This window comes from Tinamus guttatus, unplaced genomic scaffold (genome assembly GCF_059628265.1).
Source record: "Tinamus guttatus ecotype Peru unplaced genomic scaffold, ASM5962826v1 Tinamus_guttatus_pri_ptg001085l, whole genome shotgun sequence".
Classification (NCBI taxonomy): domain Eukaryota; kingdom Metazoa; phylum Chordata; class Aves; order Tinamiformes; family Tinamidae; genus Tinamus; species Tinamus guttatus.
In genome coordinates, this window is record NW_028289619.1 from 17,530 (window position 1) to 30,996 (window position 13,467).

The 13,467-nt window shown below is 61.6% G+C and overlaps 1 protein-coding gene across 1 annotated transcript; it reads left to right on the forward strand.

Moving 5' to 3' along the window:
• Positions 1–1,533: 1,533 nt before the first annotated feature.
• On the forward strand, positions 1,534–12,871 carry ATAT1 (alpha tubulin acetyltransferase 1; the record flags this gene model as incomplete). Its single annotated transcript, XM_088538422.1, has 9 exons — positions 1,534–1,622; positions 2,437–2,497; positions 7,173–7,264; positions 8,914–8,971; positions 10,180–10,293; positions 10,587–10,688; positions 10,825–10,870; positions 10,938–11,009; positions 12,706–12,871. Coding segments are annotated over exons 1-9 (800 nt in total), but the record flags the coding sequence as incomplete, so codon positions are not given.
• Between the last annotated feature and the right edge of the window lie 596 nt (positions 12,872–13,467).

Below are 13,467 nucleotides of genomic sequence, written 5' to 3' on the forward strand. Positions count from 1 at the left end.
GGCGGCGCCTGTATCCAGGGGCGGTGCCTGTATCCAGGGGCGGCGCCTGTATCCAGGGGGCGGTGCCGGTATCTAGGATGGCAGTGCTGGTATCCAGGGGTCGCTGCCGTCTCCAGGGGGCGGGGCCTGTATCCAGGGGCGGGGCCTGTATCCAGGGGGCGGTGCCTGCATCCCGGGGTCGCCGCCGTCTCCAGGGGGCGGCGCCTGTATCCAGGGGGCGGGGCCGTATCCCGGGGTCGCTGCTGTCTCTAGGGGGCGGCGCCTGTATCCAGGGGCGGCGCCTGTATCCAGGGGGCGGCACCGGTATCTAGGATGGCAGTGCTGGTATCCAGGGATCGCCGCCGTCTCTAGGGGGCGGGGCCTGTATCCAGGGGGCGGTGCCTGGATCCCGGGGTCGCCGCCGTCTCCAGGGGGCGGTGCCTGTATCCAGGGGGCGGCGCCGGTATCTAGGGGGACAGTGCTGGTATCCAGGGGGCGGGGCCTGTATCCAGGGGCGGTGCCTGTATCCAGGGGCGGTGCCTGTATCCAGGGGCGGTGCCTGTATCCAGGGAGCGGCGCCGGTATCTAGGATGGCAGTGCTGGTATCCAGGGGGCGGTGCCTGTATCCAGGGGGCGGCGCCAGTATCTAAGATGGCAGTACTGGTATCCAGGGGTCGCCGCCGTCTCCAGGGGGCGGCGCCTGTATCCAGGGGGCGGGGCCTGTATCCAGGGGCGGTGCCTGTATCCAGGGAACGGTGTCTGTATCCGGGGGCGGGGCCTGTGTCCAGAGGGCGGGGCCGTATCCCGGGGTCGCCGCCGTCTCCAGGGGGCGGCTCCTGTATCCAGGGGCGGGGCCTGTATCCAGGGACGGGGCCTGTATCCAGGGGGCGGTGCCTGTATCTAGGATGGCAGTACTGGTATCCAGGGGCGGGGCCTGTATCCAGGGGGCGGTGCCGGTATCCAGGGGCGGGGCCTGTATCCAGGGGGCGGTGCCGGTATCTAGGATGGCAGTGCTGGTATCCAGGGGGCGGTGCCTGTATCCAGGGGCGGCGCCTGTATCCAGGGGCGGTGCCGGTATCTAGGATGGCAGTGCTGGTATCCAGGGGGCGGCGCCTGTATCCAGGGGGCGGTGCCTGTATCCAGGGGCGGTGCCTGTATCCAGGGAACGGTGTCTGTATCCAGGGGCGGTGCCTGTATCCAGGGGCGGTGCCTGTATCCAGGGAACGGTGTCTGTATCCGGGGGCGGTGCCTGTGTCCAGGGGGCGGGGCCGTATCCCGGGGTCGCTGCCATCTCCAGGGGGCGGGGCCTGTATCCAGGGGCGGGGCCTGTATCCAGGGGGCGGTGCCTGCATCCCGGGGTCGCCGCCGTCTCCAGGGGGCGGCGCCTGTATCCAGGGGGCGGTGCCGGTATCTAGGATGGCAGTGCTGGTATCCAGGGGTCGCCGCCTGTATCCGGGGGGCGGCACCTGTATCCAGGGCTCGCTGCCGTCTCCAGGGGGCGGTGCCTGCATCCCGGGGCGGGGCCGCGGCGGGGGCGTGTCCCGCGGCGCCGCCATGGAGCTGCCGCCGGCGCTGGCGGCGGCGCTGGCCGGGCCCGTCACGGTGCTGGACCGGCGGCTGCGGCCCGCGGGCGCCGCCCTCCGGTAGCCACGGCAACGGGGGGGCGGGGCCGGCGGGGGGCCGCGCGGGGCATGATGGGAAACGGGGCGGGCGGGGGGGGGGGCGGGGGAGCCCGCCGGGCCGGCCGCGGGGCACGATGGGAAACGGGAGTTGGTGGCAACCCCCCCCACACCCCGGGGCATGATGGGAAAGGGGAGGGGGGGGTTGACCCCGGGGCATGATGGGACATTGGGGGGGGGGCCAGGGCATGATGGGAAAGGGGAGTCATTGCCCCCCCTCCGCCCCGGAGCATGATGGGTAATGGGGGGAGGCCATTGCTCCGCCCCGGGGCCTGCTGGGAAATGGCGGCCATTGCCCCCCGCCCCGGGGCATGATGGGAAACCAGAGGGGCCCCAGGGCCTGCTGGGAAGGGGGGGGATGGGAGGGGCCCCGGGGCATGATGGGAAAGTCGCGGTGCCCCATGGGGCATTCTGGGAAATGGGGGCCATTGCTCTGCCCTGGGGCATCTTGGGTAGCAGGGGGGAGGCCATTGCTCCACTCCAGGGCGTGATGGGAAATGGGGGCCATTTTTACACCCCAGGGCATGATGGGTAACAGGGGGAGGCCATTGCTGCGCCCTGGGGCATGATGGGAAATGGGGGCCATTGCTCTGCCCCGGGGCATCATGGGTAACAGGGGGAGGCCATTGCTGCGCCCTGGGGCATTCTGGGACATGGGGGCCATTGCTCCGCCCCGGGGCATGCTGGGAGGTGTCCCGGGGGGGGGGAGGGGGTGCCGCAGGGCATGCTGGGAGGTGCCCTCCATGGGGGGGGGCCGAGCGCGGTGCCCCCCCCCCAGGCGGGAGCAGGAGCAGCAGCTGCGGGAGGTGATCGACGAGTTGGGCCAGGCCTCAGCGCGGGTGCGCGGGCCGGAAAATGGGGGGAAATGGGAAAATGAGGGGGAAATGGGGGGAAATGAGGGGGAAATGGGGGGAAAATGAGGGGGAAATGGGGGAAAATGAGGGGGAAATGGGGGGAAAATGAGGGGGAAATGAGGGGGAAATGAGGGGGAAATGGGGTGAATTGGGGGGAAAATGAGGGGAAATGAGGGGAAAATGAGGGGAAAATGAGGGGGAAATGAGGGGGAAATGAGGGAAAATGAGGGGGAAATGAGGGAAAATGAGGGGGAAATGGGGGAAAATGAGGGGAAAATGAGGGAAAATGAGGGGAAAATGAGGGGGAAATGGGGGGAAAATGAGGGGAAATGAGGGGGAAATGAGGGGAAAATGAGGGGAAATGAGGGGGAAATGAGGGGAAAATGAGGGGGAAATGAGGGAAAATGAGGGGAAAATGAGGGGAAATGAGGGGAAAATGAGGGGGAAATGAGGGGGAAATGGGAAAATGAGGGGGAAATGAGGGGAAAATGAGGGGGAAATGAGGGGAAATGAGGGGGAAATGGGGGAAAATGAGGGGGAAATGAGGGGAAAATGAAGGGGGAAATGAGGGGAAAATGAGGGGGAAATGAGGGGAAAATGAGGGGGAAATGGGGGGGAAATGGGGGGAAAATGGGGGGGAAATGGGGGGAAAATGAGGGGGAAATGGGGGAAAATGAGGGGGAAATGAGGGGAAAATGAGGGGAAAATGGGGGAAAATGAGGGGGAAATGAGGGGAAAATGAGGGGAAAATGGGGGAAAATGAGGGGGAAATGAGGGGAAAATGAGGGGAAAATGGGGGAAAATGAGGGGGAAATGAGGGGAAAATGAGGGGAAATAGGGGGAAATGAGGGGAAAATGGGGGGGAAATGAGGGGAAAATGAGGGGGAAATGAGGGGAAAATGAGGGGGAAATGGGGGGAAAATGAGGGGGAAATGAGGGGAAAATGAGGGGGAAATGAGGGGGAAATGAGGGGAAAATGGGGGGAAAATGAGGGGGAAATGAGGGGAAAATGAGGGGAAAATGAGGGGGAAATGGGGGGAAAATGAGGGGGAAATGGGGGGAAAATGAGGGGGAAATGGGGGAAAATGAGGGGGAAATGAGGGGAAATGAGGGGGAAATGAGGGGAAAATGAGGGGGAAATGAGGGGAAAATGAGGGGAAATGAGGGGGAAATGGGGGAAAATGAGGGAAAATGAGGGGAAATGAGGGGAAAATGAGGGGAAAATGAGGGGGGAATGAGAGGAAAATGAGGGGGAAATGAGGGGAAAATGGGGGGAATGGGGTGAATTGGGGGGAAAATGAGGGGAAATGAGGGGAAAATGAGGGGAAAATGAGGGGAAATGAGGGGAAAATGGGGGGAAATGAGGGGAAATGAGGGGGAAATGGGGGAAAATGAGGGGGAAATAAGGGGGAAATGAGGGGAAAATGAGGGGAAATGAGGGGGAAATGAGGGGAAAATGAGGGGAAAATGAGGGGAAAATGGGAGAAAATGAGGGGGAAATGAGGGGAAAATGAGGGAAAATGAGGGGAAAATGAGGGGAAATGAGGGGAAATGAGGGGAAAATGAGGGGAAAATGAGGGGAAATGAGGGGAAAATGAGGGGAAAATGAGGGGGAAATGAGGGGAAATGAGGGGGAAATGAGGGGGAAATGAGGGGAAAATGAGGGGAAATGAGGGGAAATGAGGGGAAAATGGGGGGGAAATGAGGAGAAAATGAGGGGAAATGCGGGGAAAATGAGGGGGAAATGAGGGGAAATGAGGGGAAAATGGGGGCAAAAAGGAGGGGGAAATGAGGGGAAATGAGGGGAAAATGAGGGGGAAATGAGGGGGAAATGAGGGAAAATGAGGGGGAAATGGGGGAAAATGGGGGGAAAATGAGGGGGAAATGGGGGGAATAGGGGAAAATGAGGGGGAAATGGGGGGAATAGGGGAAAATGAGGGGGAAATGAGGGGAAAATGAGGGGAAATGAGGAGAAATGAGGGGGAAATGAGGGAAAATGAGGGGGAAATGAGGGGAAAATGAGGGGGAAATGAGGGGGAAATGGGGGAAAATGAGGGGGAAATGAGGGGAAATGAGGGGAAAATGAGGGGGAAATGAGGGGAAAATGAGGGGGAAATGGGGGGGAAATGAGGGGGAAATGGGGGGAAATGAGGGGGAAATGAGGGGAAAATGAGGGGGAAATGGGGGGGAAATGAGGGGGAAATGGGGGGAATAGGGGAAAATGAGGGGGAAATGGGGGGAATAGGGGAAAATGAGGGGGAAATGAGGGGAAAATGAGGGGAAATGAGGAGAAATGAGGGGAAGTGAGGGGAAATGAGGGGAAATGAGGGGGAAATGAGGGGAAAATGAGGGGGAAATAGGGGAATGGGGGAAATGAGGGGAAATGAGGGGAAATGAGGGGAAAATGAGGGGGAAATGAGGGGAAATGAGGGGGAAATGGGGGAATAGGGGAAAATGAGGGGGAAATGAGGGGGAAATGAGGGGAAATGGGGGAAATGAGGGGAAATGAGGGGAAATGAGGGGAAATGAGGGGAAATGAGGGGAAATGGGGGGAATAGGGGAAAATGAGGGGAAATGAGGGGAAAATGAGGGGGAAATGAGGGGAAATGAGGGGAAATGAGGGGAAATGAGGGGAAATGAGGGGAAATGAGGGGAAATGAGGGGAAAATGAGGGGGAAATGAGGGGAAATGAGGGGAAATGAGGGGAAATGAGGGGGAAATGAGGGGAAATGAGGGAATGGGGGAAATGGGGGAAATGAGGGGAAATGAGGGGGAAATGAGGGGAAATGAGGGGAAAATGAGGGGGAAATGAGGGGAAATGAGGGGAAATGAGGGGAAATGAGGGGGAAATGAGGGGAAATGAGGGGAAATGAGGGGAAATGAGGGGAAATGCCCTGCGGCCCAATGGGGGGAAAATGAGGGGGAAATGGGGAAAATGAGGGGGAAATGGGGGAATCAGGGGAAATGAGGGGAAATGGGGAAATGGGGGAATGAGGGGAAATGAGGGGAAATGAGGGGGAAATGAGGGGAAATGAGGGGAAATGAGGGGAAATGGGGGAGGGGAAATGGGGGAAATGAGGGGAAATGAGGGGGAAATTCGAATGGGGCAATGGGGTCAATGAGGGGTCCCATTGGTCCCAGAGGTTCCAGCTGTTCCACGTGTCCTCCACTGTTCCCCATGTGTCCCCATGTGTCCCGCAATCAGGGGGCCATTGGGGCAAAATGTGCCCCTTGGCCCAAGCTCTCCCACTCGCCCCAATGTTGCCAGGGTTTCCAATCCCATTGATTTCCAATTTGTCCCATCTTTCCCCATCTTGTGCCCCATCTTTTCCCATCTTTGTCCCAGCGTGCCATGTGTTCCAATTTTCCCATGTGCCCCCTCGGGCCAATTGGGGGCAATGTGGGCCATGGCCACTTTTCCATTGGTTGCCAAATCTTCCCCGGTTCCCAATCGGCCCACTGGGCCCTTGTCAATGGCGCCAATGGGATGGGAATTTGGCCCCACTTGGCCCCCTAGGGCCCATGGGTTCCAATTGGCCCCTCGCCAATCGCTCCCACTTGTCCCCAATTTTTCCAATTTTCCCCATTTATTTCCAATGTTTCCCCACTTTTCCCTTTTCTCCCCTATTGGCGGGCAATTGGGGCCAATGGCCCGTGCCAATCTGCCACGGGCCCAGTCCCCACTTCCACTTTCCCCATGTTCCCCCACTTTCCCTGGTCCATGGGCCAAATGCGCCCCTGGCCATTCTTTCCCACTCCCCAAGTCCTTCCAGCTGTCCAATCTGGCCCCTTGGCTTCCAATTGGGGCCCCATGGGGACCAATTGGGGAACCTTGGGGACAATTGGGGAATAGGGGCAAATTGGGGAAAAGGGCCAAATTGGACCTGGGGCAATCGGGGATTTGCCAAAGTGCCCATTGGGCCAATCTGGGCCCTGGCCCCAATGGGTGGAATTGAGGGAAAATGGGCGGGAATTGGGGAAATTGGGGCAATTGGGAACTGGGAAAATGGGGCCGAATAGGGGGAAATGGGGAAAATGGAAAGGGAAATGTTCCCCAATTTGCCCATGTTCCCCTTTGCGCCCCGTGTCCCATCTTTCCCAATGTTTCCAATCGTTCCCCATTGGGGGAAATTGAGGGAAATGGGGGAATTGGCCGGAATATGGGGCCGAATTGAGGCCTTTGGTCCAATTCTCCCCGTTCCCATTGTTCCCCCGTTGCCGCCAGGCTCTCCCATGGGAGAAATGGGGGACAATGGGGGAACATGGGGAAAATGGGGCCCTGCCAGGAAATGGGAAAATATGGGAAAATTGGCCAATTTGCCCCCGTTTGGGGGGGAATGGGGGAAAATGGGGGGGAATGGGGGAAAATGGGGGAGGGAATGGGGGAAAATGGGGGAAAATGGGGGGAAAATGGGGGAGGAATGGGGGAAAATGAGCGAAATTGAAGCAGAAATGGGAAAATGGAGAAGAAATGGGGGGAATTGGGGGTAATTTAAGGCAATTTGGGGGTGGGAGCAGGGGATAAAATGGGGAGCTGGGGGGAGGCGGGAGCTGGGGGTGGTTTTGGGGTGAAATGGGCGAAGCTGGTGGGTGACAGGGGAGGTGACACTGCGGTGACACCGGGTGACACCGGGTGACGCCGGGTGACACCGTGTGACAGGCGCAGGGGCTGCCGGCGCCGGTGACGAGCGCGGCGCGGCTGGAGAGCAGCCAGCACGTGGTGTACGTGCTGAGGGACAGCGAGGAGCGCGGGTGAGCGGGGGGACACCGCGGGGACACGGGGACGCTGTGGGGACCGGGGACACTGAGGGGACATGGGGACATGGGGACACCGCGGGGACCGGGGACACTGAGGGGACATGGGGACACCGTGGGGACACCGTGGGGACCGGGGACATGGGGACACTGTGGGGACCGGGGACCCCGTGGGGACATGGGGACACCGTGGGGACATGGGGACACGGGGACGCTGCGGGGACACAGGGACATGGGGACACCGCGGGGACCGGGGACACTGAGGGGACATGGGGACACCGTGGGGACCGGGGACACCGTGGGGACACTGTGGGGACATGGGGACACCGCGGGGACCGGGGACATGGGGGACACTGCGGGGACCGGGGACACGGGGACACCATGGGGACACTGTGGGGACATGGGGACACCACGAGGACCGAGGACATGAGGACACTGTGGGGACACCGCGGGGATTGGGGACATGGGGGACACCGCGAGGACACGGGGACGCCGTGGGGTCTGGGGACATCGTGGGGACATGGGGACACGGGGACACCGTGGGGACACGGGGACACGGGGACTCCATGGGGACACCGTGGGGACCGTGGACACGGGGACACTGCGGGAACAGGGGGACACTGCGGGGACTGGTGACATGGGGACACGGGGACACTGTGGGGACACAGGGACATGGGGACACCATGGGGACACTGCGGGGATATGGGGACATGGGGACACCGCGGGGCCCGGGGACACCGTGGGGACATGGGGACACCATGGAGCCCGGAGACACCGTGGGGACACTGTGGGGACACCATGGGGACACGGGGGGACACCGCAGGGACCAGTGACATGGGGACACAGGGACACTATGGGGACACCACGGGGACCGGGGACACAAGGACACCGTGGGGACATGGGGAACACTGCGGGGACTGGTGACATGGGGACACGGGGACACCGCGGGGACACCGCTGGGACCGGGGACACCGTGGGGACACCGTGGGGACATGGGGACACGGGGACACCGCGGGGACATGGGGGACACCGCGGGGACGTGGGGACACAGGGGAGCCGCGGGGACACCGCAAGGACCGGGGACATGGGGACACCGTGGGGACCGGGGACAGCGTGGGGACCGGGGACACCGTGGGGACATGGGGACACCGTGGGGACACCACAGGGACCGGGGACATTGGAGACACCATGGGGACCGGGGACATGGGGATACCGCAGGGCTCGGGGACACAGGGGATGCCGCGGGGACATGGGGGACACCACGGAGACCGGTGACATGGGGACACAGGGACACCGCGGGAACCAGGGACACCATGGGGACACCGTGGGGTCTGGGGACACGGGGATACCGCGGGGACATGGGGACACTGTGGGGACCGGGGACACCATGGGGACACCGTGGGGACCAGGGACGTGGGGACACCATGGGGACACTGCGGGGACACCACAGGGACCGGGGACATCGTGGGGACCGGGGACACCGTGGGGACCCGGGACATGGGGACACCGTGGGGACACCGTGGGGACACCGTGGGGACCAGGGACGTGGGGGACACCGTGGGGACACTGTGGGGACATGGGGACACCGTGGGGACACCGTGGGGACACGGGGGGTCCGGGCGCCCCCGACGTCCCCGTCCCCGCAGCCCCCGCGGCGCCGTCATCGGCTTCCTCAAGGTCGGCTACAAGAAGCTCTTCCTGCTGGTGAGTGGCCCAAAACAGGGGGGTTTGGGGTGTTTTGGGGTGTTTTTGAGGTGTTTGGGGTGTTTGGGGAGTGTTTTGGGGGTGTTTTGGGTATTTTTCGTGTTTTGGGGGTTTTGGGGGTGTTTTTGGGGTTGTTTGGGGATGTTTTTGGATGCGTTAGGAGGTGTTTTGGGGTGTTTTGGGGCTGTTAAGGGGTTGTTTGAGGATTTTTGGGGGGTGTTTTGGGGGTATTTTTGGAGGTGTTTTGGGGTTTGGGGATGTATTAGGGTGTTTTGGGGAGGTTCGGGGGTGTTTGGGGGTGTTTAGTGCGTGTTTTGTGGGTGCTTTTGGGGTATTTGGGGGTGTTTTGGGGTGTTTTTGAGGTGCTTTTAGGGTGTTTGCAGGTGTTTTGGGGTGCTCTTGGGGTGTTTAGTGGGTGTTTTTGGGGTGTTTTGTAGCTGTTTTGGGGTGCTTTCGGGGTGTTTTGGAGTGTTTTGGGGGCGTTTTGGGGTTGTTTGGGGATGTTTTGGGGGTATGTTTGGCTGTTTTGGGGTGTTTAGTGGTGTTTTGGGGCTGTTTGAGAGTGTTTTGGAGATGTTTTGGGGGTGTTCTGGGGTGTGTTTGGGTGTTTTGGGGTATTTTGGGGGTGTTCTGGGGTGTTTTGGGGATATTTTTAGGGTGTTTTGGGATGTTTTGGGGGTGTTTTGGGGTGTTCTGGGGTGTTTTGGGGATGTTTTTAGGGTGTTTGGGATATTTTGGGGGTGTTCTGGGGTGTTTCGGGGGTGTTTTGAGCGTGTTTGGGATGTTTCAGGGGTGTTCTAGGGTGTTTTGAGGATGTTTCGGGGGTGTTTTGGGGGTGTGTTTGAGCGTTTTGTAGGTGTTTTGGGGGTGTTCTGGGGTGTTGTAGGGGTGTTTGGGGATGTTTCGGGGGTGTTTCGGGGTGTTTTGGGGTTGTTTTGGGGTTGTTTTGGGGGTGTTCTGGGGTGTTTCGGGGGTGTTTGGGGATGTTTCGAGGGTGTTTTGGGGTGTTTTGAAGATGTTTTGGGGTGTGTTTGGGTGTTTTGGTGTGTTTTGCGGGTGTTCGGGGACGTTTTGGGGGTGTTTTGGGGGTGTTTCGGGGGTGTTTTGGGGTGTTTTGGGGATGTTTCTGGGGTGTTTTGGGGATGTTCGGGGGTGTTCCGGGGTGTTTCCGGCTGTTTCCGTCCCCTCGTCACCCGCCGGCCCCGCAGGACCGTGCCGGGCGGCAGAACGAGGCCGAGCCGCTCTGCGTCCTCGACTTCTACGTGCACGAGTCGCGCCAGCGCCGCGGCCACGGCCGCCGCCTGTTCCAGCACATGCTGCAGGTAACAACCCGGGGTGACAGCGCGGTGACGCCGTCCGGGTGTTGTCGTCACCGCGCGTTGTACCCAGTTCCACGCCGTCCGGGTGTTGTCGTCACCGCGGTGACACCGTGTGTCCGGGTGTTGTCGTCACCTCGTGTTGTACCCCGTCCCACGCCGTCCGGGTGCTGTCATCACCGCGGTGACGCCGTCCGGGTGTTGTCGTCCCCATGATGACGCCGTCCGGGTGTTGTCGTCCCCACGGTGCCGCCGTCCGGGTGTTGCCGTCACCGCACCGTGTACCCCGTCCCGCGCAGAGCGAGCGCACTGAGCCCCGGCGCTTGGCCGTCGACCGCCCCTCCGAGAAGCTCCTGGCCTTCCTGCGCCGCCACTACGGCCTCTGCGACACCATCCCGCAGGTGACACCCGCGTCCCCAACCGCGGGGGACACCCCGGGGACCCCCTGCTCGAAAACGGGGCGCTCGCACCCCAAAAACGCCCAAAACACCCCAAAAAACCCTCCCCCCCCCCCCAAAAAAAAACCCCTCTCCGCAGGTGAACAATTTTGTCATCTTCGAGGGTTTCTTCTCCCAGCAACAACGTGAGTGGCCGGGGGGGACCCGGGGGTGTCCCCCGCTGTCCCCAACCGGAGCCGCCTCTGTCCCCAGCGCCCCCCCGGCGGGCGCCCCCCAAGCGGCCTGAAGACGCCATCAAGCCCTACTCGCTGTCCGAGCGGCCCTGTGGGTGACACGGGGACATGGGGGGACATGGGGGGACATGGGGGACATGGGGGGACATGGGGGACATGGGGGGCATGGGGGGACATGAGGAACATGGGGGACATGGGGGGACATGGGGGACATGGGGACATGGGGGGACATGGGGGGACATGGGGACATTAGGGGACATGAGGAACATGGGGGATATGGGGGGACATGGGGGCATGAGGAACATGGGGGGATATGGGGAGGACATGGGGGGATATCGGGGGACATTGGGGACATGGAGGGACATGGGGGGACATGGAGGGACATGGGGGACATGGGGACATTAGGGGACATGAGGAACATGGGGGATATGGGGAGGACATGGGATATCGGGGGACATTGGGGACATGGGGGGACATGGAGGGACATGAGGGGACATGGAGGGACATGGGGGGATATGGGGGACATTGGGGACATGGGGGGGACATGGGAGGACATGGGAGGACATGGGGGATATGGGGGGACATGGGTGACACGGGGACATCGGGGGACACGGGTCATGGGGGACACAGGAAGGACATGGGGGACATGGGGACATAAGATGGGGGGACATGGGAGATATGAGGGGACATGGAGGGACATGGGGGGATATGGGGAGGACATGGGGGGATATGGGGGGACATTGGGGACATGGGGGGACATAGGGACATGGGGGCACATGGGGACATGGGGGCACATGGGGACTTCGGGGGACATGGGGGATATGGGGGGACATGGGAGATATGGGGGGACATTGGGGACATGGGGGGCCATGAGGAACATGGGGGATATGGGGGGACATGGGTGACACGGGGACATCGGGGGACACGGGTCATGGGGGACAAGGGAGGGACATGGGGACACGGGGGACACAGGGGGGACATAGGGACATGGGGGGACATGGGGGATATGATGGCACATGGGGGGACATGGGGGGACATGGGGACATGAGGAACATGGGGGGACATGGGGAGGACATGGGGGGACATTGGGGACATTGGGGACATAGGGACATGGGGGGGACATGGGGGGACACGAGGGACACAGGGGAGCACAGGGTGACACGGGAGGACACAGGAGGACATGGGTGACACCCGGGGGACACAGGCGGTGTCACCCCCCCGGTGACACCGCCCCGGTCCCCCCCCTTTTCCACCCTGTGATTTTTCCCCCATTTTCCCACCTTTTCCCCCTAATTTTCACCCTTTTTTCTCTTTTTTCCCCATTTTCCATCCCTCCATTTTCACCCTGTTTCCCCCCACCCCATTTTTCTCCCCCCCATTTTTTTGTCCCATTTTTACCCATTTCTCCCCATTTCCCCATGTCCCCAATGTCCCCCCCTGTCCCCAATGTCCCCCCATGTCCCCAATGTCCCCCATGTCCCCCATGTCCCCGTGTCCCCAATGTCCCCATGACCCTCATGTCGCCCGTGTCCCCCCATATCCCCAATGTCCCCCACGTCCCCCCGACCCCCATGTCCCCCAATGTCCCCCATGTCCCCCATGTCCCCAATGTCCCCCATGTCCCCCCATGTTCCCCCATGTCCCCAATGTCCCTCATGTCCCCCATGTCCCCAATGTCCCCTGCGTCCCCAATGTCCCCAATGTCCCCATGTCCCCCCATGTCCCCCCATGTCCCCCCATATCCCCAATGTCCCCCAATGTCCCCCCATGTCCCCAATGTCCCCCAGTCCTGCGGGAGGAGCCGGAGCCCCCCTGGCCGTTCTCGGGGGGGTCTCTCCGGGGGGGCTCCCCCCTCCGCGGGAGCCTCCGGCCCTTCCTGGAGCGGAGCCGGAGCCCGGAGCGGCCGGAGCGACCGGAGCGACCGGAGCGACCGGGAGCGGCCGCGCGGCGCGGGTGAGTCCGGACCGAAACCGCGGGGATTCGCCCCAAAACCCGCCCGCTTCACCCAAATCCCGCCCGTTTCACCCAAATCCCGCCCCTTTCGCCCCAAATCCCGCCCATTTCATCCCAAATCCCGCCTGTTTTACCCCAATCTCGCCCCTTTCGCCCCAAATCCCACCCGTTTCACCCCAAATCCCGCCCGTTTCATCCCAAATCCCGCATGTTTTACCCCAGTCTCGCCCCTTTCGCCCCAAATCCCGCCCCTTTCGCCCCAAATCCCGCCCGTTTCGCCCAAATCCGCCCGTTTTGCCCCAAATCCCGCCCGTTTCATCCCAAATCCCGCCCGTTTCAGCCAAATCCCGCCCATTTCACCCAAATCCCACCCCTTTCGCCCCAAATCCCGCCCCTTTCGCCCCAAATCCCGCCCGTTTCACCCAAATCCCGCCCATTTCACCCAAATCCCGCCCCTTTCGCCCCAAATCCCGCCCCTTTCACCCCAAATCCGCCCCTTTCGCCCCAAATCCCGCCCGTTTCACCCAAATCCCGCCGGTTTCACCCCAATCCCGCCCATTTTTCCCCAAATCTGCCCCTTTCGCCCCAAATCCTGC